Source organism: Rhagoletis pomonella, unplaced genomic scaffold (genome assembly GCF_013731165.1).
Source record: "Rhagoletis pomonella isolate Grant_MI unplaced genomic scaffold, Rhpom_1.0 Rhpom_scaffold_00002, whole genome shotgun sequence".
NCBI classification, from domain to species: domain Eukaryota; kingdom Metazoa; phylum Arthropoda; class Insecta; order Diptera; family Tephritidae; genus Rhagoletis; species Rhagoletis pomonella.
Window position 1 is genome coordinate 88975364 of NW_023458556.1, and position 27119 is coordinate 89002482.

Here is a 27119-nt window from a genome sequence, read left to right on the forward strand (position 1 = left end):
AGGTAAAATCACGAGAACAAGCTATTTATTATTAGAGTTTCTCATTAAATCTCATTTACGTAATATAAAAATTAATATATTTTTCCATTTGTTGAATAAAATTGGTACCATATGCTTTTTTCACTGAAGGAACAGATGATTTCATGTGCTGCTTTAACTTGCACCAGATATAAAGCTAGTGTAGTTTAGTGCAGAAAGTGTTAGCTGGCGCTTACTCAAAAAACACAGTTCAGAACAGTTTAGTGCACAAAAAGGTTCATCGAACGCTTTTTCCTGCACTAGAGTACTCTAGTGCATTCATCGAACAAACCTAATGTCACACCCAGCAAACACGTATGTACGTACATATGTATGTACGTGTTATTAATCGTAGCTATGTTGTAGATATATAAAAAAAACCCTAGAGTTTCCGCAAGATCTGAATTTGCCCAATGTGCTATTCCATACATGCCTCTATCGTTTGTTCCTTATGTTTCTATAAAAAAAATCTTTGTTTTCCATTTAACTCAAATCTTGCGTAAATTTTTGGGAACAATTAGGGTGCTCACAGTTCTATATTATCTACTGTGTTAATTTTGCCACCTGGTAACTTTAAAACATTTTACCATGTGGTGACTTTGTTTGTTGTTAGAGATAACACTTTTGGCCAAAATTACTCCATTTTGTCTCACGTTTTTGTTTTGTGTTAAACTGGCATCTCTGATCAGCTAATTATTCGCGCTAAGAAAAAATGGAAAGTGAAGCAGAAAAACATAACGTGGGCGCAATTTGAAAGATTTTTAAATATATATCTGACTATATTTGTTTTATTGACAATTTGAAACACATGTGTGAAGGGTTCGAGTTCGAGTGTGTTATCTTGTTAAAGTTGCCAACTTTTAACTTTAAAAGTAAACTTTGAATACCCTAATTGTTATAATGACATTAAGCAGTAGTGGCACTAATCGATTGATTTTTTAATCAATTAGTTAACTCGATTAAATTTAATCCGATTACAGTTAATCATGATTAATTTTAATCCGATTAAACAGTTAATCGTAACCACGATTAAAAAAATGAATTTTTAATCATTAACCCTTAATTTGATTAAGTAGGTTTGGTGATTAATTAATTTATGCTGGAATTTTCCTGTGCACACAAGGCCAGTTAATCGGGTATGGCTAAGTCGGTTTTCCTCATCAATCTAAGCAATTTCGTGTGCATTTTCATTAAGATCTATTCCAACAGCCGTTTTACAAACTAGGTTTTAATATCCCTCTGCACATGTGCGCTGGGTTGTAAAAGTTCCCAGTTTATGTATTACTAATAACAATAATTATAATTTTTTTTATATTATGTGTTTTTTATAAGCGTAAAACACGAAATAATTACTGTAACTGGTGTTTGGTTTCAAATTCGGACAAAATAGACAACTTAATCAGATTCTCTTTTTAATTGGATTAACGATTACTGATTAAAATTAATTAATCGTATTCGCCGTCAGCGATTAACTATTACAAAAATTTAATCATTAATCGTTCAGTTGATTACGATTAATTAATTTTAATCGTCAATCGCGACTAACATTTTAATCGTTAATTTTTAATCATTAATCAGATTAACATATTGCCAACACTGCTGTTAAGTTGTCTTAGGTCTAAACAAATAATATTTGCCATAAAAAAATAAATGAAGCAATATTATTAGCCCTCGCAATTATTTCAAATTGTCGGATTATTATTTTTTTTTATCAATTCTCTTTCCTAATGTATAGGGAATACGTCAACCGTTTAAGACAAACTAAATACCGAATTAAGGGGTTTTGAATTTATTATCTCACCTCCATACATCATTTTTCAATATCACCACAAATTACCGATTTAGTAACTTTGAATCGGTAGTTTATGGTCTTAAAATTTTGAATTCTTCATTAATTCAGTAACAAGCGCTTCTAGAAAAGATTCTTGGACGCCTTGGGATTTTCTTCCGTCGGGGAGTGGGCAGAAATGAGCGACTTGTTGCAGAGTCTCGCTTTGATGCGGATCGTGGCTAGACGTTCGTCCACTGGGATGTGCGCTCCTGTGCGCAGCTGTGTTAGACGTTGCAGAGCTGCTCGCGTTTATTGCTTTGTCCCGTCCATGGTATTTCTTCGTTTGCGGTAATGGAAGCCTTTGTCTTTTCAAGGACATCGACCATCCGGGCATAGGCACCCCATTAAGGGGCCGGACATGCTAGGCGCATGCCTTCAAATCGAAGTCCTTTATCGTCATTTGCCCTACTTTATTTTTCGTTGGTGTTGTTTTTTTTTTTACGTGGCGGGTCCTAAGCCTGCGCCATTGCTATGGGATTGCCTTCCCACATTAGGTCGCTTCCGAAAGGGTGTTCGGTTGCCACTAGAGATGGTCACGTGAGTGATATTGGCTCACGTTCCCGCACGCTCACGATGATTATTTTGATAATCACGCACACTCACGTTTTCTAATATTTTTTTCCAATCACGTTCACGCACGCTCACGAAACCTCGATTTTTAGTCACGCACGTTTTCTCATGGAAATTTGTTGTAATTGGGACTTTATTTACATACATAAATAGCATTTCATATAAATATCACACAAGCATGCTATGGGTAAGCAATTGCTTTGCTAAAGTCACCAGGTACTATCTCTTTCGCAATATTTACTTTTTATATATTGCATTTCCACTTAGCAATTTTTTTGAACTTTGCACATATTTGTATGCAGCCCGACAATAGATATACAAAAATATTATGAATATTATAAAACGCATCTAGTGTGAAAGGAAAAATAAATGCGTTTGCCGAATTACACAATGCCTTCAGAGTGACTAACCGGACAAATAATGTTGCCACTCAAACTATGGTAGGCTTACGGTTTTATTTTGCTTAAAAATTCACATATGTGAGAATTACTTAATTGACGGGAAAATCTATCTCACGCACGTTCACGCCACCAAAATTTTCAGTCATGCACGATCACGGAGGTTTCGTGATTTTCTCTCAAAACCGCTCACGTTCTCGCGTGACAAAGCGTGACTCAACGTGTCACGTGTTTTGTCCATCTCTAGTTGCTACCCAGAGTATACTTAGTGTAAACACTGGAAGCCGTGAGCTGCTTGAGCCGGACCCAAATTAATCGGGTTTGGCTACTTCTTGGTGAATGCCGATCAAAACCTTTCTACACATGCATGAAATTCCGTACCCGAAAGATCCTACACTACAACGTCTACAAGCCTCAAAAAATATGGGCCAATAGGAAAACTCAAATAATCTGCTTTAAAAAGGATGACCTCGTAAGAGTTTTGTGCATTGTTATTTACATAAATAACTAGCAAATACCCGGCGCTCTTCACTGCGCCTTAAAAGTATTTTTGTGCTGTTTGATACCCGTATTGTAACATTTCATTTTATTTATCAACTTAATTGAATACAATTTTTCAAAAAGGTGGCAACCCTCCTCAAACATACTCCCGGGAGTAAACTTTCCTAAACCTTTTCAGTTGGATACCCATATTGCAATATTCAATTTACCTTATCAATTAAATTGAATTAAAATTTTCAAACAGGTTTCAACCTTCAACAAAAATATTTTCGGCTGTAAGCCTTGTTAAAAGTCTTTCTTTTGGCAGCCGTATTGCAATATTTACTTGTCAATTTACTTAAACTGGAATTTTCAAACAGGTTGCAACTCTCTAATTTTTTTCTTTCTGTATTTTAATTTAGAACTCTAGCAATACACAGGTGAAAACTGCATTCAATTCCATGCAGGGGCGCACCCAGGAATATATTTTAGGGGGGGGTTTATATTTCTAAAGATATATCACCGGAAAATACTGAAAATTCGCTTGATAATACGCTCTTTAAAATACATTTATGCAAGTTTTATGTACAGTATGTAATAAATAAATAAACGTTTTAAAATTCATAAACTGCACTTTATTTACATAAGATTAACAGAACTCAAACACTTTTAACCGACTTCAAAAAAGGGGAGGTTATCAATTCGCCGGAATACATAACTTTTTTACCACGTGAACCGATTTCAATAATCCTTTTTTTATTGGAAAGATGGTACCCGTAATTTGGTTTAGAGATCCGATGATTGGATCACGAAGAAATTAACGGTACCCCTAAATTTCTATATGAGAATTGAAGTCGGTTGTGTTCTTTCCTTAAAAACTACTTGTTTAATAAAAAGTTCTATAAACTCAAGATGCGCTCAACTTTCAAAAGTACCTAATAAAAAATTTTAAAAAAGAGTCAGAAAAAATAAATTTATTGATTACATGAATTTTTGCACTTTTATGTTCATTTTTTCGATTTCTGGTTTCTGATTTTCGATAGATGGTGATTTTTCACGATTGCAAAATTTTTTTAATATTTCGAGTTGCGAAAAAATTAACTGAACTCTCAAGAGAAACGAAAAATTCATATAAAACGACGGACGAGAAATGAAAAAGAAATTTTCTTCTACCAAATTTCCATAAATCAGTTTGCAGCTCTCAAGAAAAAAATGCTCGTATATTTATTTCCTCATGAAAATTTACAGCAAAAGCAAAGCGCTTTTTCAAGCAACAGAAATTATAATAAATATTTCTTATAATTTCCTTGAGTTTGTATTTGAGGTTATTAGCTTTAGGGGGGGTTTGAACCCCAAAACCCACCCCTTGTGTGCGCTAATGATTCCATGCATTAGTTTTCGAGTGATGCGCGTACAAACATACAGACAGACAGACATACAAAAATTCTAAAAATTGTTGTTTGGCTTCTGTTGTTCTAATAAAGACCCTTATATGAATTTTTCTTTAATATCTATAAAGTACAAACATCGGCCTGTAACAATTTTATTATATGTATAATAGAGTGGTTAAAAAAAAATTTCTTTTTGGAAATTCATAAACGCTACCTCAAATTATTGTTATTTGTGATAACAAGGAGAAACGTGTTTTTTTATTAAAAAAAAAAAAAAGTTTTTTTTAGAGGTCGCGCTGGTCGGTTTTTATAAATTCACAATGGTGGATCCAAAATGGCGACCAACTTTAAAAAAAAAATATTGGATTTGTTTGAAACTCTTAACCGCCATTTTGAATTATGCAAATCTGACAACGGATTCTTAATCAGCAACCCCAGAAACCCCCTGGAAACGAGTTTTAACCCTTGAAAATGCTTAAAACGTTCAGTATCAACGTTTTAATTTTAGTAATTTTTATTTTAATTTGATCGTCATATTGGATCCCCCATTTCGAATTAAAAAGAAATTACTTCAGATTCGTAATCGGCGACCTCAAAAACTCCCGAGTGACGGTTTTCAAACAAACCCAATACTTAAAAAAAAAATGTGGTGCCATTTTGGATCCGCCATTTTAAATTTCGAAAAACTGACTTCAGATTCCTAATTAGCAACCCCAGAAACTCCATGGTAACAAGTTCCAACCCATGACAACGCGTAAATCGTTCAGTACCAACGTTTTAATTTTACTAATGTCTTTTCGGTAGAATATTTTTGGGAACTAGGCCCATTCTAACTGTCCAAGACAGGTGTTTAATAAGGGAATGTTTCCCAATAATACCAGAGTAGTTATATGTAAAAACCACAGTTTTAGCTGTATTTTAACAAGTCACAAAAATAAAAAAATTACAACATCAGCGTTTTTATAAACAACCGACCAGCTCCTTCTTCTTCTTTTTTGGCGCTGTAACCGCCTAAGCGATTTTGGCCGAGTTCAGCAAAGCACGCCAGTTGTTTCTCCTCTGTGCCAACTGACGCCAATTGGAAATGCCAAGTGAAGCCAAGTCGTTCTCCACCTGATCTTTCCATCGCAGTGGGGGCTTCCCTGTTCCTCTGCTACCACCAGCGGGTTCCGAGTTGAATACTTTCAGAGCTAGAGCGTCGTTGTCCATTCGAACGGCATAGCCAAGCCAGCGCAGCCGCTGTATTTTAATTCGCTGCACTATATCCATGTCGTTGTAAAGCTCATACAGCTCATCGTTCCATCGTCTGCGGTACTCGCCGTCGCCAACGCATAAAGGCCCGTAAATCTTCCGCAAAATCTTTCCCTCAAACACTCCAAGAGCCGCCTCATCGGATGTTGTCATTGTCCATGCTTCTGCGCCATATACCAGCACGGGCATGATGAGTGACCTATAGAGAGAGCGTGGTTTTCGTACGTCGAGAGAGGACTTTACTCCTGAATTGCCTACTCAGTCCAAAGTAGCAATTGTTGGAAAGAGTGATTCTGCGTTGGGTTTCAATGCTGACATTATTATCGGTGTTAATGCTGGTTCCCAAGTAAACGAACTTGTAACTGTCAACAGTGACGTGGGTGCCAAGGCGCGAATCTTCTGACTGTTTGTTTGATGACAGGAGACACTTCGTCTTGTCCTTGTTTACCACCGGACCCATTCGCTTTGCTTCCCTATCCAACTTGGAAAAGGCAGAACAGACTTCGCGCTTTTTGTTACCGATGATTTCGATGTCATCGGCATAAGCCAGCAATTGCACGCTCTTGTAGTAAATTTTTCCTGAGCGGTTCAGTTCTGTAGCTCTTATTATCTTCTCCAACATCAGATTAAAGAAGTCACATGCAAGGGAGGCGCCTTGTCTGAAGCTCCGTTTTGTGGCGAACGGCTCGGAGTCTTTCGGCTTCAGTCTTTCACACAATACGCTCGATAAGACCTTGTAACCTATGCTTAGAAGGCTGATCCCACGGTAGTTGGCGCGAATGGCGGGGTCACCTTTCTTGTGGATTGGGCAGAGCACACTTAAATTCCAGTCGTCGGGCATGCGTTCATCTGACCATATTCTGCACAAGAGTTGATGCATGCACCTTATCAACTCCTCGCCGCCGTACTTGAATACCTCAGCTGGCAGGCTGTCAGCTCCAGCGGCTTTGTTGTTTTTCAGCCGCGTTATTGCTATACGCATCTCGTCATAGTCAGGCGGTGGAACGTCGACTCCGTCATCATCGACTGCGGGCTCGGGTTCTTCTTCTCCACAACTTTCCGTGCTGCTACCATTTAGTAGGGCGGAAAAGTGTTCCCTCCATAATCTAAGTACGCTCTGGACATCAGTTACTAGGTCGCCATTACTGTTCTTACAGGAGTACGCCCCAGGCTTTTGAAACCTTCCGTAAGTCGCCTAACTCTCTGGTAAAATTTTCGGGCATTCTTCCTGTCGGCAAGCATTTCAAGCTCTTCGCACTCACGTATTTCGGCCTCTCTTTTCTTATTGCGGCAAATACGTCTCGCTTCCCTCTTCAGATCCCTACACCGAGGGAAAAAACAGTCTAAAATCAAGAAAAGCGGTCTTAATTTAAGCCCATACGTTGTTAATAGTCTGTTAAGCTTGAAAATTCTTAAACCAAGACCCAAAATCTTATTTCTAGACCGTATCAATTTTAGATTGTTTCGGTCTCTTTTTAAGAACCAAATTCTTTAAAAGAGAATAATCGTTCTTATTAGAAGATTGCGATATTCTTAGTTCAAGAACGCGTGTTCTTGATATGAATCTGCCTTGTTCTTGAATTAATCTGCTTTGTTCTTATTTCATGAACGAGTATTCTTAATTTTAACCTGCTTTGTTCTTAAATTATACTTTCGAATTTCGAATTTTTAATTGCAGCTAGCCCTGTAGGAACATAATGAAAACAATGGTATAGGATAAATTTTACTTTCAATTTATTAAAGTATTGTTAAAAAAATTACATTCAATGCTTATAATATGTATAGATACATATACTTCAGTCTTACATAGGTATACTACTTATTTATATATATTTAAGTCTTACAAAGGTTTTTCCGTTATTTACATAGTATAAATGCAATGGAGGACTTATAAACTCGGATATGTTTTTTATTTGTAAAGTGTCGTTACTAGAGCCTACTTCGTAAGACTGAAAATGATTATTGAAATTTCTTATAACTATTTGATTACATATTACATATATATTGTCATTTTGAAACAAAATTTACTTTATTTTATAGAGTTCAATATTGTTTGGTATACTAATTGCTAAGTAATTGGAACTTTTATAAAAAGTCCCTTTAAAATAAACTTGCTTTAAAAGTTCACAATTTTCAAACTGAATTCCGTTTTCTTGAATTAATATGGAGTAAAATTCTTTTTGAGCTAAATCAAGTTTAGCATCTGGTTCAAAATAAAAAATGCTATCTAGAGAATTCTGACGATCTAATAAAAATCTTATCTGCAGGGATAAGATCCCCTATCATTAAGGGTAAAAAGTGAACAAAGCAGCGAACCTCACTAGCTGTCATTTTTAAATTAAACGCTTTTAACCTTAACATGGTTAATGGAATAGAAATATTGCCAATTTCAGACTCCCCAAACTGAAATAGGCCTTTTCTACTATTTATTTCTTCAAGGCTTATTATATTATCATTGATTAATCCAAGCAGAATATTACACACATCATATGAACATATACCTTCATATATGTCATGCATTAAGTCAAAACAAAAGTTTTCTGTGACATGAAAATATTCTAATGTGTCAAAAATACACATATTTTTAATTCCGGTTTCGTGAACGTTATTTTTCAATAAATCTTCTTCATAGTTATCAACACTCCTTAAAAAGTGTGTGTATTCCAAAACATCGCATTGCATTTGACTCCTTGTCCTTCTACAAGCACGACAATATTTGTTTGAGTTAAATGCCTGCACATAACCCAATATGCTATTAACAGCTAAGTTATCACCAACTATCAGACCTAAAATAAAATGAATCTTGCGTGTTTTACCTTCTGTTACAATCTCTACACCGTTTTCTAATTGTTTGAGTTCTTCAACTAAGTGATAAAAAGCTGTTTCAGTGCCACTGTTTTTTAAATCTGCACTTGATATTAAAGCTGCATGAAAAATATAATCTACTTTTGACAGTAAATATTGTGGCATGGTAGGAAAGTTAAAATAACAACCGCATATCGAATATGTATGACTTCCTAGTGCATTATTTATTTGAAAATCATCAAAATAAAGGGTGTACGGAATAACTAAATCAGACTGAAGCTGCTGTTTCTTTCTTTTAAAAATACTTCCACTTGCAAAATTGCATAAAATGCTGCTTTCAGAATATTCTTTGGTACATGACAATGTAGCGTCTAGAAGTGTGGGGATTTCAAAAATAGACTTGAAAGTAAATTTTAATGGCATAATATAAAGATCAGTAGATTTCGGTCCCAAAGTGCGATTGCTGTGATAAGTTATTTCGGTAATCGACTTGCTTATTACAATGTGCCTTGGATGCTCATATAATTTTAAATCTTTCAATAATTTAAGCAGTCTGTATTCCGTTTTTATTTCTTGAAAAGGATCTTTACAAAAATTTAGTAAACATATTAAATCATTTTTAATTTCTTCAGCTTCAAATAACCCTTCAATTGCAGTGGATATAGATGAAATTAAAGTAGAAGCCGAATTTTGAATTTCTATTACTCTTTTTCTAGGCATGGCGTTTTGATCATATAAACTCAAGGATAACTCTAATGCATTTTTCTTTAAACTATTTATAGTTTCTAAAGTATTTATATTTTTGGGGGGACTACAGTTTTGTCGAATTAAATTATCGTTTTCTTCTGTGTCTTCTGAAACTTTTTTTTGGAAAGTCGTTGCTGATGGCAACGAAAAAGAGTTGGGACTTCTTTCATCTATACATTTTTCAAATTTATGTTGTTTTTCCAAATGAACACGAAAATATGTAAAATTTGTGAATGTTTGGTGACAGTTTTCTTGTACGCACCGAAGTTTTAGAAACTTGGTAGACATTAAGTGGTCAATCTTGAAATGACAAATTAGGTTTTTAGATTCAGAAAATTCTTTAAGACAACGAAAACAAGAATACATTTTGTGCAATTACTTATTAATTTTCAAATAGTTAACAAGACGAGTAATGTTTGGTGATTTAAAATCATAAATTGTGTTAATTTCGAAAAAATATTGCTGTATAAAAAGCCACGGATGCTGGCATGTTTTGGGATAGTTCAGTGAAAAAATTTGAAAAATTTTAAAGCATAAATCCAAGCTTTCTATGAACGAATTAAGTTTGTACAAAATGCTATCAAAATAAATATAATACCCCTTCAAATCTGTTTCAACCGAGCCCTCGACTATAAGAAACGGCTGCAGAGTTAACCCAGCTGAATAATATTTGTTGATAATATCATTTACTTTTCTTTGGTAGTCATTAACTGAAGTCAGCTGCAATACAAAGTTTTCTTGGGCATCTATTATTGTCATTTTTCTGTTGCGCTTTCCATGCTCGTTTTTATACCGTGCGGAAGATGGCATAACTGCATTAAGTAATATCGCACATATGTAATCCTGGACGTCTAATAATATAAAAATTTTTAAATTTGCATACTAAGAGTTTCTGAATTTAATACTACCTTTGCTAACAGACGACTTTACTTGCTGAAGTAACTGTTTGCAAAATTCATTATGGACATTGGCTTCATAAAACCGCAAAACTTGTTCTTTAAATATTTCCCATTTTGCAAGTAGCAAATGTTCCTTGCCCGGATACATAATATTAAAATCAATTTTCATCTAAAATTTAAAAATTTATTATTAGGTAACGATATTACAAACATTTGAGCAGTGTTACCAAATCAGGAGCTCTCGAATCTAAAAGTTTTGGCCAGCTCTGCAAAAATTCATTAGTCTTCATTGACTTCAAATCCCTTTGCCGAATAGGGTAGGTTTTCTTCCACTTATCACAAATTTCTGTCCAGTCAGCATTACCTCTGCTTAAGGAAGTTTTTAAGCCTAGAGCTATAGATTCGTCAATTTCCACATCTTTCTCATTTGTTTCCTCAGATTCGACTTGTTGCTTAGAAGAAGACTGCACATTTTCAGAAATAGAGCCTCCCAGTATCCTTTTTTTGCTCCTTTGATTTTTGTATTTCACATACAGCTTACCCCCTGGGTTATTTCTTCCCTTTCGCGGTATGAAATAGTAATCCTAAAGGACGTTTGTTTAGCATATAGTAACGTAAACAAAATTTAAATAAACTAAACCAACAAATATACCAACCTCAGCAGTTCTTTCTGTCGGAAAAAGTGAGCAAATTTCATTAAACAAAGGTGCAAAATCATTGGCTTTCAGAGTAATGCCGTTGAGCACAATTTCTTCAACAATAATGTTGATTACTTCATCTCTGAGGACACTTGTTAATGTGTTGTTCTCTTTATAGTACTCCAGGATATTGATGCCTTTAGTTGTACGAGTCAGTAAAGCAGTGATATCCTTGGTTTAAAAAGTTTTTGAAATATAAAAAAAATTTTTGATAATATCGCCCACAAAAAAGTGGTCTAAATGAACAGGTCCGCATTGGGTAGTTGGGTTTGGTGAATGGAATAAGGATAAACCACTTTTTTGTGTGCTGGTGTAATTAGCTGGTCCTTACCTTACTGAATAGTCTTGTGCACAATGAGGCGTTCGTTGATGATAAGCAAGAAGATTTACTATGAGAATCTGTGCAGGCTTTGAACCAGTCATTTACTTTTGATGGCACCGAAATTGTTTCGTCGTCAACTCCGAACTTAAAAAATCATCATTATTAATTTTTTCATAGGTACATAAATAAACTTAACAACTATTGTTCAATTTACCTTATTTTTTCTCCAGGCGAATAACTTTTCACGAAACTCTATGCGTAGGCCAAGATCTGGAACTGCTTCTTTCAAATCCTCTTTTTGAATGTATTTTAAGCATCTATAAGTGATTTGTGCAGCTAAAATACACTTATTAGAGTATACTTTTCATATATGCAAATAGGGAATATGTACTTACCTTTTAAATTCTCAAAAATACATTCCAGTCTGAATTCTTTCAGCAACGTTTTAAGATTTTCGTCATCTTCGATAGTGGAATTATCTTCTCCAACTGTACTTAATGTACTTTCATTTATTTCTGGCAGAACAGAATTTTCTGGAGCTTCTATTGCCCCTTCAGAGGTAACTGGTTGCTCCGTGGAAAAGAGAACCCAATTATTTACCTCACTAGTAGCGTCATTTGCATAAACACAATAGTTTTCCATCTTTTATCTTGTAGCGTTCTAAAATTAAGAACGTGGTATAAATCACAGAACGGATAGAATATATTTAAGAACGGATGGTCTAAAAATAAGATCGTGTGTTCTAATAGCAAGAACTTGGTTCTTAATACTAGAATTGTGTTCTAAAAGCAAGAATTTGGGTCTTAATACTAGAATTGTGTTCTAAAAGCAAGAATTTGGGTCTTAATACTAGAATTGTGGTCTAATAGTAAGAACTTGTTCTTGACTTAAGAACTTTTTGGTCTCCTATCAAGACCGTTGGGTATCGAAAAAATTAAGAACAGTATAATCTAAAATTAAGCGCAACAGGCTTAAATTTAGACCGCGGTTTTTCCCTCAGTGTATAGCGGTCCCACTCAGCGCGCGTTGCGCCCGATCGCAGCGTGGCCCTGTAGGCGGCATCTTTTTCCTCTGCAGCTTCTTGACACTCCTCATTGTACCAGTTGTTCTTTCGGGCTCACTGAAATCCGACTACTTCTTCGGCGGCGGTACTTAATGAGCGGAAAATGTGGTTCCACTGCTCGCATATGTCGGTTTGTTGTAGAGTGCTCTCTGAGAGCAGGTGTGAGAGTCGATTAGCGAAAGCGCTGGCTGTCTGGTGTGATTGCAGCTTTTCGACGTTAAGCTTTCCTTGCATATTTGGGCGCACATTTTTTGCTGCACAGAGGCGGGTGCGTATCTTGGCTGCAACAAGTTAGTGGTCAGAGTCGATGTTTGGGCCTCGGAGTGTGCGTTCGTCTAAAACACTGGAAGCGTGCCTTCCGTCTATCACAACATGATCGATTTGGTTTCTCGTTTTTCGATCCGGAGACAGCCACGTAGCTTGATGGATCTTTTTATGCTTGAACCTAGTACTGCATACTACCATGTTTCGGGCCCCGGCGAAGTCGATCAGCCTCAATCCGTTGTCGGACGTTTCGTCGTGGAGGCTAAATTTTCTGACGGTGGTTCCAAAGATCCCTTCCTTGCCCACCCTGGCATTGAAGTCGCCAAGCACGATTTTGATATCATGACGGGGGCAGCGCTCGTACGTGCGCTACAAGCGCTCAAAGAAGAGATCCATGGATGCCTCATCCTTCTCTTCCGTCGGGGCATGGGCGCAGATCAGCGAGATGTTGAAGAATCTCGCTTTGATGCGGATTGTGGCTAGAGGCTCGTTCACCGGGGTGAACGACAGTAGTCGGTGACGGAGTCTCTCTCCCACCACAAATCCATCTCCGAATTTGTGCCCCTTTACATGGCAGCTGTAGTAGTCGTCGCAAGGCCCCAGACATTGCTTGCCTTGCCCCGTGCAACGTGTTTTTTGTATGGCGGTGATGTCAGCTTTTGTCCTTACGACGACATCAACCAGCCGGGCAGAGGCACCTTCCCCATTAAGGGTCCGGACATTCCGGCTGCATGCCCTCAAATTGTAGTCCTTTAAACGTTTGCCGTGGTCGTCATCATAAGGGGGCTCTCATCCGAGGCTTTGCCTTGCTTCTTCACTGGAAGTGGTTTTTACGTGGTGGGTCCCAAACCCAGCGCACAACCCATTGCTGGGACGGGGGGATTTCGCAACCAAATACACGTTTATATAGCGAGCGCCTTGCTCCAAGACAGACATCCGCTTGCAGCCGCACCAACTGGTGAACAGACGCTGCAGACTTCAGTGAGCACTTAAACCGAATAAGTCGGAGTGGCCCCACCGAAGCTCCCTCTCTTTCTGCCACGACCCAAGGCTCCACTCGGATTGGTTACCGCATCTCGCACATGGGTTGCTCACGTTGCCCAGAGTGCGCGAACGAGGACGCAAGAGTCGGGATTGAGTATGGCCATGTAACTGTAACTGCATACCCAGCGCAACGACTATACCCCATTGCACTCCAACCAGCGCGACCTCTAAAAAAAACTTTTTGTTTTTTAAATAAAAAAATACGTGTCTCTTTTTTCATCACAAATAACAATATTCTGATGTAGCGGTTATGAATTTCCAAAAAGAGTGTTTTTATGAACCGCTCTAATGTATATATATGGCACATGCACTCCAACCAGCGCGACCTCTAAAAAAAACTTTTTGTTTTTTAAATAAAAAAATACGTGCCTCTTTTTTCATCACAAATAACAATATTCTGATGTAGCGGTTATGAATTTCCAAAAAGAGTGTTTTTATGAACCGCTCTAATGTATATATATCGCACATTTTTCCATCAAATTTATCATTTCATATTAATTTCTCCTCGGCATGAAAGCATTTTTATGAAGCTGGCTGATAAAAAATTATAAGTGGTTAAATTTAAAATTTTCATAAAAAATTCCTTATTAACCAGTTAAATTTTCGTATTCGTACTAAACACACCTATGTTCATACTAGAGATGGGCACGGGACTAAATATTTAAACCCTATCCCGCCCATCCCGACGTTTTTCAGAATTGTACCGCGGTTCCCGTGGGTCCCGATATCTATCTCTAAAGCAGGTTACAAATGAACAACAAATTGAAACGATCGGTTGAGATTTCAACGTGTGTATTTTGCTTTGCTGTTCGTTTTCGTCTCAATAAAACATTACAAGTGCATATTTCAAACATCGTTTTTAAGGAAGATTTTGTGAATTTGCAGGGGTGCGGTTTTATCGGGAGTGTCGTTAAAGGATTTTGGTCCCGTCCCGCCCGCCATATTTTTACAGATCCTCCCGATACCGCCCATCCCGGCCAATTTTAAATCAGTACCGTGGGTCCCGCGGGTCCCGCTATCCCGCGCCCATCTCTAGTTCATACATATCGTCGTTTAAAGTACAAAACCGCGTATCAACAAAATGCAAAACCGCGTATCGAGGAAATTAAAAACCGCGTATGTGAGGTTGCATAAATTATTTGCTACACAGTAAAAGCCCCCATATTTCAAATGGTTCTAATTTTTATAAAGAAATCGCAATGGCTAGCATATTTGAAACGAATGGATAAGGATTGAGCCAAGAGCTTGTGAGAGCAAATCCAATTTTTGGTAGCAAATGCCAGTTACGCGGTATTGCAGAATGACGATACGCGGTTTTGTACTTTACGATTCTGAAATTAAACTTCATTCGACATTTCACGCAATTTTTTTTCTAATTTTCTATTACAGCAGTTTCGAAGTTTGGTTTAAAACTGTTATAACCTGGGTCTAACTTGGCTCAAATTAAAGGTCTTGAATTGCACTAAAACGCACTTGTTATTCGAGGGATATAAAATTGTGTGAAGGATGCACACAAATAAAAAAAATTCAATAAATAATATCTTTTTTAAATTGAGGTGTTAAAATTTTTTTTAGAATTTTGAACAGGGAATAGTGTTGCTCGTCCCAAAATCTATAATATTATTTTAATAAGAAATACATTTCTTTTAAATAAATCCAGTAGTTTTGTATTTTTTTTTCGAAGAACACATTTTTGACTACTTTTTACGTGAAGGGGAATTACATTAGCTTTCATAACCATTTTTCTTCATATCAAAATACTGCGTTTGTCGAAATCCCTAAGATTAATTCGCATGGAGTGTTCAAAAAGCACACTGTGCGGCATGTGAAAGGACAATGCTGTACATATTTTTTCAGAGATGAGTTCGGCGACAAAATCTATTAGAAATGACGAGTTTTATCTCAGAAAAAATTTCATGTCGGTATGTGCAATTAGCTCCAAATTGTTCCGGAAGTAGAATCACAATACCAAGAGTGTAATTGAAATTCTTAACCAAACTCGGATTTCTCGACCGACTCAGATTTGGGGAAATAGGGAAATTCTCCGCTCCTGTTTGTACACCATGTCTAACCAGATTAATCAGGAATGTCCTAAAGAATAATAATTTTCTTAAGTACATATCTATGACGACTTTTCCAGGTAACCCTGTATATTGTATACCAAAAAAGGTACATTCGTTCGAAATTTCCGCCTGTGGTTAATCATCAATAGCCACACGCAACTGTTCACAACTTGGAATCCAGCGGAGCGAATTTGCGTTCCGGGATGGCTCTACCGGTGGCGGTCTTTAATATCTCCAGTCTCCTCAAATAGTTTTATGCACGGGTAGACGAACATGCAACCAATCCTGAGCTGACAGAGCGTTTTCAAAACATCACCTTTTCCATTTTACACTTAAAATAGCGCTCTAACAGCGATACGATTCTCGTTACCCGACTTCTCCATGGTGAAAGCTGAAACGATTTTGAATTCCCTGTACAGACTTACTCTTTACGGGCTATATTTCATAAGCCATGTGGTAATTACAGGGTATGTTTCATTGGAATGGGTGCGTTCAATGTTGTAACCGTTTTTATTCCCCTACTATTTAAGTAAATATTGTGTGTATATGGGAGAGTACAAATGCGGATAACTTCAACAGAAATCATTGCAAAGGTAAACCAAAAGTGCAAATTTACTTAAAATTTAGTTTTTGGATGGACTTGAAGAACTATTTTTCCCTCTTAAAAAATTGAAGTATTTTCCGCTATTGCTTATTTGATCAAATTGCTTGATTAGTAAATTAAACTCATAAAACATACCTGATCGAATGTACTTTAGAAATTAGTGTTATGGCACCTAACTTCACATCAGCATACACCTGCATACAAATCTAGTTCATAATAGAGGAACTCATTCTAATCTGAAACTATTCTGCTTTCTCTTTCTGGAACTAGCATTCCGATGCAGATCAGTACAACTGTCTTTATGCCCTTGTGTGGAGGCTGTTTGGTAATTGTATTTATATTTCATTACACTTAGAAGATTAGTGGTATTTAAGTGTTTTATATACAAAAAAATATCTTACGCATCATGTTGTTACATATATAAGAAATGTTAACGCAGTTTATATATCACTTTAATATGCTTGCAAAAACCAATATGAAAGCGGGTCTAGCGGATAAATTTTGTTTATAAAATTGTCTGCTTCCAACCCTTCAAAATCCGTTTCCATTATTTCAATACTCCTTAGATTTAAAAATGTAGCTATGCACATTAAAATATGTATATGTATGTATAGCTAGCAATTTTAGAAATCGTATTTGTATGTATACATACATTCATATGTACATATGTACATATATATCTGAATTTATATGGATATTGTTTTATTTTTAAATTGCACCGAAAAATTTCAGAACCAACTTACTAGCTGCATTAAATGCAAATAAAAGGCGTGGCTTGCTTTTATTTTCTTAATTTTGTAACAAAAAGCACTAAAAGCACAAAGCAAGTAAGCAAAGTATCTACTGGTATTCTTGATTTAATACTATTGTGACGTGATCACTTTTTCAGCAATGATTATGCATATTGAGCTCATAAGCGGTTTATTTTACTGAAACATTTGAGAAAGAAAAGCGATTATACGTAGCCAGGGTTGGGCACGCTGCACTAAATTTTTAATGCACTGAGCATTTCATTACCACTATTCGTGTAGTGGTAGTGAAATTTGAAACGCATTACAACTAAGTGTATAGTGATAGTGAGAATTCGGTTTCACTACCACTATACACTTAGTGGAAATGCATTTCACTACCACAATATGGTTAGTGGCTATACATTTTTGAACAAAAATCTTGTAAGGAGATGGGTATTGAAATCACAGTTCGCCAAATTTTCTTAAATTTGTAAACCAGTGTAATAAGTCAGTGATAGTGAAATGTTCGTCCCTTACCGCTAACCAGATAGTGATAGTGAAAATTCGATTTCACTATCACTATGTAGTGCTAGTGAAATTTGAAACACATTATCACTAACCATATAGTGGTAGTGAAATTTTGAATGCACTACCACTAACCATAGAGTTGTAGTGAAAACTTCGATTTAGTGCACCCTGTACATATCTGCTATTTCGAAGATTAATATATCAAATACAACCGTCCTGCTCCTCGCCACATATGGCTCAAACTTTTATGTGATTCACTGATTTTCAAAGCATCCATCTAACCTGAAAGTATACTTCAAAAAGTTATAATCTACAAATGGCTTTTTGTTTAACGCGATAATATGTGCCACCAGCTCCGTCAAAATTGGGAAAGTTGGGACCTCTCCGAACCGTCTCTTACCAAACGAGGTTTCAGAGAGGGCGACTCCCTTTCATGCGATTTTTTTAATCTGATGTTAGAGAAGATAATAAGAGCTGCAGAACTGAACCGCTCAGGAACAATTTTTTACAAGAGCGTGCAATTTCTGGCGTACGCCGATGACATCGACATCATCGGTAGCAAGATCCGCGAAGTCTCCTCTGCCTTTTCCAAGTTAGATAAGAAAGCAAAGCGAATGGCGGTCAACGAGGACAAGACGAAGTATCTCCTGTCATCATACAAACACTCAGCGCAATCGTTCGTTGGAATCCCCGTTTCTGTTGACCGTTATAATTTCGAGAAACGTGAGAATTTCGTTTATTTGGGAACCAGCATTAAAACCGATAATAATGTCAGCATGGAAATCTAACGCAGAAACACTCTTGCCAACAAGTGCTATTTTGAACTGAGTAGGCAATTCACGAGTAAAGTCCTATGTCGGCGTACGTAAACCACACTCTATAAGTGACTTATCTTGTCCGTGTTGCACTGAGAAAAAATCAACCAAAAATTGGTTAATAATGACAAATTCAAACTTGAAAAGGAATCAAAGTGATTTTTGTGAAATACTTATTAATAATGTTACGGCGAGAAAACTCTTTTGTGAGTTATGAATATTAACCATACTCCTGTGTACATTAAAAAAATTTTTGGTTGCCCATTTTTTCGTTTGAATACAGTTATGTTCTTCGATTTGAACCCCCACTTTCTGAAAATTACCAAATAACATCAAGCATCTCTGCACACTCAGCTACGGGCGTTCTGTAAATTTGCCTTCAAATGTTGAACTTGAATAAAGTTTCTTAGTCATTTTTATAAATAAGAAAAACAAAAAAATGACATGTCGCTTCTGACGGCATCCGAACCTGCTGGAAGCCAACAAATAACAGCAAGCAACTACAGCCAGACATACAAATGTGTTTTAAAATTTTCAACTTGAATCATATTTCTTATAATCTATGTACTTACCATGAAAAAAATCAAACAATAACTTGGTTGAAAAAAGCATCGAACTTTTGGCTCAGTGTGGTGTATGGCGCCGAAGCATGGACAATAGAGGTAGAAAACTATCGATAGTATTGACTATCGATATATGCCGATTGTATTGATGAACACTATCGATATATGGATACTATCGGTCATATTTCATTTATAAAAAAAAAATTTATTAAAAGATGCCGTTTTATGAAATTAAATGTACTATATCTTGTGCAATTTTATTTTTTTGCATAAACATTTTTCTGAAAAACCTTCAGTTTTGTTCGGAGATCGTTAATAGTTAATCCGATCTTGCCGAAAACTCTCTCTGACTCAACAGATGATGCTGGAATCTAAAGGTATTTGATACCAAATACTATATATGTATATTAAGCGTTGTTTTTGATGGCGGATAATATCGAGGATCCATAACATTAAACAAATTAATAAAACATTTATCATTAACTTTTCCGAACAGTTTAAGATCCCTGAGTACCATTAAGAAAACTGCCTTATTTATTCCTTTTTACGTTGACTTTCATTATCATATTCTTAACACAAGACCATAATGTTTTAAAAGGTACATGTCATTTTTCTCACACAAAAAGGGTTGCAATTAGGGATGCGCGATTAATCGGTTAATTAAAATTTTGATTAATCATAATCCTGACGCTAAGCATAATAAGCAGCGCTGCGATAGATTTACTTTCCTTAGCTTTCGAAAAATAATTCCAAACAGCAGAAATTTTAGATTTTTTTTCTCGTGGAGAATGCGAGTAAATACAGACTTAGCTTTTCGATTCCCCGTTTTTCGTGTAATAAGAACTACCAAATCATCATTCTCATTGGTAAGAGTTACCAAGACCCATCGTTTTATTCATTATTTATTATGTGCCCCGAAGGGAGACAGTTTTCTTATTGGTCTTGCATTGCAGCCGATAGTATCGATAGACTTAAAACATCGATAGTATTTTTTCTAAAGACAACCCATCGATATATCGATGGTATCGTCGATATTTTTCCACCTCTAATGGACAATGATAACATCCGATGACGCGGCCCTTGGAGTATTCGAGAGGAAGATTTTGTGGAAGATTTGCGGGCCTTTACGCGCTGGCGATAGCTAGTACCGCAGACGATGGAACGATGAGCTGTATAAGCTTTACAACGACATGGACATAGTGCAGCGAATTATAATTCAGCCGCCCCGTTGGCTTGGCCATACCATTCGAATGGACACCAACGCTCCCGCTGTGGATATTCAACTCAGAATTTTTGAAGTGAAACTTCTTGAGCGGAGGTTGGGAGTAAATTGGCAAATTCAATGGAAATTGCACACGGAAATGATGCAACGGAAATGGTAATGGTTGGGGCTGAAACAAGTGCTTCTTGTGTGTATGCATATGGTATACAACAATTTGCTAATAAAAGGTTGAAGAATAACACTTAGAAAAACACCAATACAAGAATGAAAGTAAAGGTGAGTACGTACATAGATAAAGAAAAGGACAAAGGCAAAGGTAAAAAAAAAAGAAGAAAGATGCGTAAAGATTAAGGCAAAAATGAAGACCAAGGTAAATTTAAACACTTTAGTTATATATATAAGGGCAAAGGTGAAGGGGAATATGTAGATAAAGAAAGTGATAAACATAAAAGTAAAAACAAAGATGTGGATGAGGATACCGATAAAAGTAAAGATGAAGATAGGGGAAGAAAGAATAAAATAAAGGTAATTAAAGAGGAAAGGATATAGAGAGAGACACAGAGACTCAATCTGGGAACTATTTTGGGATCTTAGTGATTTTCGGGATTCTCGAGACTTTTCGATAAAATAATCGATATTTTTATCGGTTTTGTTATCGATATTTTTATAGATTTTGTTATCGAAACTGATGTAATTTTTATTTAATGAGCTCGAGGCCCAGAGAAAACATAAAACACAGGTTTTAGGTCAATAATTTTTAATGTCGATATTTCGACCTGAATCTGAGGTAATCCTCAGGACTGTAAGTACACATAAACACATTGACTTATCATTAACCTGTAAAATGATTGTAAAATATAAGTTAAACACAACTTACACTCTTCGTTGTGCCCAGTCGACTAATTAGGAGTACAGAAATATAATTTAAGTAAGTGAACATTTTTGGGCAGAAGAACCTAAGCATAACAAAATAAACAATTAAGAATACCGTAATTGTAAACAAAACTTATGTATCAACAACAATACACTGAACATTGAATTTTAGGCAAGTGAACATAAGCATAAGAAGTAAACAAATTAACCATACCGTACTTATAAACAAAAAACATACAAACAACAATACAAGCAATATAGGACAATAAGACGTAAATATGTACATATGAAATCACTGCATTGTGTTGTTGTTCTTCGGAGGACTGTTGAGAAAACGAAACGAATGTTGATTGTCGAAGAGGGGGATGGAACACCTACGTTGAGGATTGCTGTTGTGAATTTAAAATCAAATTGCGACATACATGTGCACAATTATCTGTGTCCGTTTTATAGTTGATCCTCTTGTCATTAGGGGTGTTCATTATGTGCAAAATTTCCAAAATAAAGCGTTTATTATAATTCTTTTCTTGTTCAAGAATGGTAACATTATCAAAATCGGGATAGTGTCCCGTATCCCTGCAGTGAGCTGACAAAGCCGTCTTACTGTCCGTTGAGTTGTTCCTTAACCTAATATTTGATTTGTGTGCGGAAATCCTTGTCTTGAGTTTAGTTTTTGTTGTCCCCACATATACTTTGTCGCATAAGTGGGACCCGTCGCTATTACATGAAATTTTATATTCCGATTTCTCGTACCTTGGAATAATGTCTTTGGTGTTGCTGTAAATTTTCTTTAGTGTATTGCTGTATATGAACGCTATTTGGACCTTTTCTTAGTCATACATGTTGGAATGTTTGATCCTCTCGGATATACCCGGAACATATGTAGTGGATTTATATATTTTGTTCTCATTATTGGACTTTTCTGAAGTGGTTCTGGTGTAAAAGTTTTGAATGAGCTTCCTTATTATGTTCGAGGGGAATTCGTTCTGTTCCAGAATTTTGTGGATAATATTTTTGTTCTTTCTATGAAAAATCGTATCGCTGATAGTGAAGACCCTTCTTATGAAATTGGTAGCAGTATTTAAAATTGTTTTCTTATAATGCTTTGAGTTGTAAGTAATTAGTCTCCCTGGCGACGTAGGTTTGGCATACCAGTCAATATTTAATTTGTTGTTCTTCCTGATTACTAGGGTGTCCAAATAGGGTAGTTGTCCATCTTTTTCTATTTCTATCGTAAATTGTATCGTCTTGTCCTAATTATATAATAGAGTAAGCATCTTGTCTTTATCTTCTGTTTTTATTACGGCAAACAGATCATCAACATATTTTGTTAGAAGACGCGGTTTATTTTTAGAATCTCCCATAAATTTGGTCAGTAAATCCTCCATTACGATATCTGCTATGACTGGTGATGCCGGTGACCCCATAGGCATTCCCGACCGTTGTTCATATATTTATACCCGAGCGCACTTGTGCACAAGGGTATATTAATTTTGTTCACATAACGGTTGCTTGTAACAGCCAAAACGAATCGAGATAGATATAGACAAATGTATACATAAATAATCAGAATGAAAAAAAAAATCTATTAAGCCATGTCTGTCTGTCCGTCCGTCTGTCCGTCCGTCCGTGTACACGATAACTCGAGCAAAAATTGAGATATCTCAACGAAATTTGGTATGTAGGTTTCTGTTAATCCAAGGTAGGTTGGTATCGAAATCGGACAATAACCACGCCCACTTCCCATATAACGGTAATTTCCAGAAATACGAAAACTGTGATATTTTAGTAACTACTGAAGATAATTCACTCAAAATTGATATTTACAATAATTTTTAGACGAAAAATAAGAATATTATAAATTTTTGGAAAATGGGCGTAGCCACGCCCACTTATGGTTACATGTGTATATCTTAGGAACCGCTGCACCAATTTCTTCCAAACTTGGCACAGTTGTTGGCCTTGGTACAGCATACAAAATCGCAAAATTTTTAAAATTGGACTATAACCACGCCCACCTCCCATATAACGGTAATTTAGAGAAATACATAATCTTCGATAAATCAGTAAATATTGAAGCTAATTTATTCAAAATTGATGCTTGCAGCAATTCTTTACCAAGAAATACGTTTATGGTAAAATTTTGGAAAATGGGCGTGGCACCGCCCACTTATGATCACATATAAGTATATCGGTAACCGTTCTACCAATTTGTACCAAACTCGTTGTGGTTATTGTGCTTGCCACATATAAGCAAAACGTTGAAAATTATTGAAATCGGACTAAAATAACGGCCGCTTCTCATAAAACGGTAAATTTCAGAAATGCTTGAAACTTCAATATTTCGAAATTGAAGGACGCTAATTTACTCAAAATTGATACACCCCGGCTTACCATCTAGCGGAAGGTTTCGGAAAGGTGAAAAAACATATATTTAATACTTGCGCCGGGTATTTAATGTTCGGCTCCGCCCGAACTTAGACTTTCTTACTGGTTTTTCATTATATTTGAAGTAGCGGTTCTCTTTTATCGAAATTTTTATCGATATTATTAATTTTGCTATCGATATTTTCGGAACTTATCGATATAATAATCGATATTTTTATCGATTTGTTATCGATTTCGTTATCGATATTTATCGATTTTGTGGTCGATATTTATCGATTTTGTTAACAATATTTATCGATTTTGTTATCGATATTTATCGATTTTGTCATCGATATTTATCGATTTTGTTATGGATATTTATCGGTTTTGTTATCGATATTTACCGATTTTGTTATCGGTATTTGTCGATTTTGTTAACAATATTAATCGATTTTTTTATCGATATTTATCGATTTTGTTATCGATATTTATTGATTTTGTTATCGATATTTATCGATTTTGTTATCAATATTTATCGATTTTGTTATCAATACTTGTCGATTTTGTTATCAATACTTGTCCATTTTGTTATCGATATTTATCGATTTTGTTATCGATATTTTTATCAATTTTCTAATCGATTTTGCTACCAATATTGTAACCGATTTTGCGATATTTTGTTGGATGTTACTATCGATTTTGTTATCGATAGAGTGTAAAGATAAAAATGAAGATAAAGGAAAACAATAAAATAAATGTGATCTAGATAGAAAAAAGACAAAAAATATAACCTTAAGCAAAAGTAGATGAATGTATGTATGTACCAGAGAACGTAAATTTATAGAGAAGGTCCAAGAACGAATCAGCGTGGAAATTGTCAAAAACCAACAAAACTGGCGAAGCGCATTTTAAGAGCGGCTAGCCAGAGACAAACGAATTTTAACAGAGCCCAGCCAGAGGCAAAATAAATTTAACAGAAATTGTCTCATCAATGTAAATTGATGGTTTTCTTGTTATACAGCGAAATGCTGACGTTTTTTTGCGTTTTTGTTCTTTAAATTGGTTAATTACTTAAAATAAATGCATGCATAGAAGTCGAAATAATTCTTACTTTATGTAATATGTACAAATTGGGTACATGCATATGTATGCGAAAGATGCAATTTTGTGAATCTAGAATGTGAAAGTTATGCAAATATGTATGCAGTTGGCAAATTTGTAGGTGAATTGTCGTGGGCATTTGAGTTGAAAAAATCGACTTTTACTTTTTTACCGATTCATATGGTAGATGCTACGCTATTTTCAAAGCAACAAGCCGCCAGCTGCCTTAGTTTTTCCCCAAATTCACTTTAAAGATGGACCCATTGACCAAAAAACGCAAATGCGCACTGTTTGGTGATTTGATGTCGGCATTAAAAGCGAAGAAAATCGGTTTTTATATTTTTAACGATTCTAATGGTAGTTAATAGGTACCTTGTTTTCAATGCAACTAACTGCAGTTTTCTAGCTGCCTTAGTTTTCTCACAAATCCACTTCAAAGATGGATACATTGACAAAAAACGTACAAATGCATTGATTACACTGCACGCGTTAACTTCAAAGCTGTTTTAGTCGAAAAGTTATCTATATTGAGAAAAATTGTGCATTATCATTTTTCACTTCTATACTCGTATTATATGTAAATAATGAGGCATATTCATAGTAAAAATAAAGTCAACACTAAAGTTAGTTACAGCTTTTTCACATCACTTTCAGTGGATTAGGCATCTGTGAAAAAAAATATGCAACTAACTTTCGTCTTATTTGGGGCCATGATAAAAAAATAGGACGGTAGAACCGCTGAGACAACAACAACTTTGAACAATTCCTTTTTTACCTACCTATTATTAGCTCGGGATGTAACTATGTAATATTGATGCGCCTAAAAGATGCAGCGATTTCTATTCTCAAGTTACATACCTGATGACAGTACGAATGCCAATTATAATAGGGAGGTTTTAGTTTTTTAATCTATAATTTTATTTATTCTTTTCTGCTTTGTGCTTCTACTTCCGGCTAGCAGGCGAAGCTAATATCGATCCTCGCATAAAATGGAATAAAAAATTTTAGGTAGGTTTTATGTAGTAATTTTTTTCGTATCAATATTAAAAAGAACAAAGTAAAAACTTATGCAGTTTATCAAAGAAATGTTCAATTTATTTACTCTCAATTTTATACGATTTTAAAATGTTGGCAAACTTCAAAAGAAAATCATGGCCGACGCATTGAGAGAACGGTTTTACCTTACTATGCTTTTGTCATGATTTGGGGCTGACAAACTTTAACTTAGAGTCGTCTTTATTTCGTGTACGAATATGCGCCAATAGTTTTGGGGTCAAATGAAACTGCATTTTCCACGCATATGTATGTATGTACACACTCCCTTAATTGATAACGGTTTTACATGCATATATGTATATGTATGTAAGTATGTGCATATTGCTGCCTACATACTACGCATAGGTATACATATCTACATATGCATAGTTATAAAAAGAGAAAATATGTATCTCCAAACATTTTAGCAATTTTTTTTACATGAATATTTCACCGGCCGCAAACATGATTCCTCAGTACAAACGTATACCCTTATTATTGCCAATATACAATACGAACATCGATATATACTTTATGGCGTACTTGGACCAAGATTCCAGGAAAGTCTGCCAATGGGCTTGTACCCAACCATATTCTGGGCGGAGGTCTTCGCAATCGAAGTCTGTGTGCACGAATTTTATCGTAGAAGGCAAATGAGGCCAGAATAGATATTATGTCAGATATTCAGGCCGCGTTAGAAGCCTTAGAGTCTTTTAAAACGGCACCAAGGCTTGTGAACTCTTGAACCACCTGGGACCCCACAATAGCGTACCGCTGTGGAGGGTTCAGGCACATGAAGAGTTTGAAGGCAACGAAAGGGCTGACTGTCTTGCAAAGAGTGGAGCCTAAATGAGTTTGCATGGTTCCGAGCCTTTCTGCGGTACATCTAAAGGATACACTGCAGACCTGGGAATTGCTGCACTTTTCAGGAGGAACTCCGAAAGATACCTTGAACTTAAAACTCTTACTGGCTACCTGACAGCACTCTGCAAGTTAACGTACCGATTGAATTAAATAAAGTGTCTTTCTGTAGGGACTTACTGAGGGTTTTGTGGGCCGGTGAAGGAAACCCCAGAGTATATTCTATGTGCCTGTCCACGAAGCATGAATAGTAGATTGATGCACCTTGGGGAAGGATTGTCTTCTCCATCTAAAATTTGGGACATGGCATCATCCAAAGGGCTGAGCTTTTTAAATAGCCTGATATTGGAGCGCTTACAATTAGGATTTAGCACAATATATCTTTTTAAGTCGCAACGCGGGTATCTCCGACGAAATAATAATAATATAGTCACTTGACACTCGGGTGTTTTGACGGCGAAAAAGGATGCGTAAAAAAAAATAAGGAAAAAGACGCGTAAACATGGATTCAACATCATTCCAGAAAAACTCCTTGGGGAATTCGTATACTCGCAAACATAGTTGACCGTGAAAAT

At 35.9% G+C, this 27119-nt stretch overlaps 2 protein-coding genes across 2 annotated transcripts in view; one reads left to right on the plus strand and one right to left on the minus strand.

The window, feature by feature from the left end:
* Nucleotides 1–27119, plus strand: part of LOC118755845 (syntaxin-binding protein 5) — a gene marked incomplete at its 5' end in the record, with an annotated part of 814838 nt that overhangs the window by 562963 nt on the left and 224756 nt on the right.
* LOC118734150 lies at nucleotides 9449–11284 on the minus strand. Its single transcript, XM_036463867.1, has 4 exons — nucleotides 11047–11284; nucleotides 10618–10974; nucleotides 10400–10559; nucleotides 9449–10342 (listed from the first exon to the last, which is right to left on the minus strand). Exons 2-4 carry the CDS (start codon nucleotides 10678–10680, stop codon nucleotides 9867–9869), a joined length of 699 nt encoding a protein of 232 aa, XP_036319760.1. The 5' UTR covers nucleotides 10681–10974; nucleotides 11047–11284; the 3' UTR covers nucleotides 9449–9866.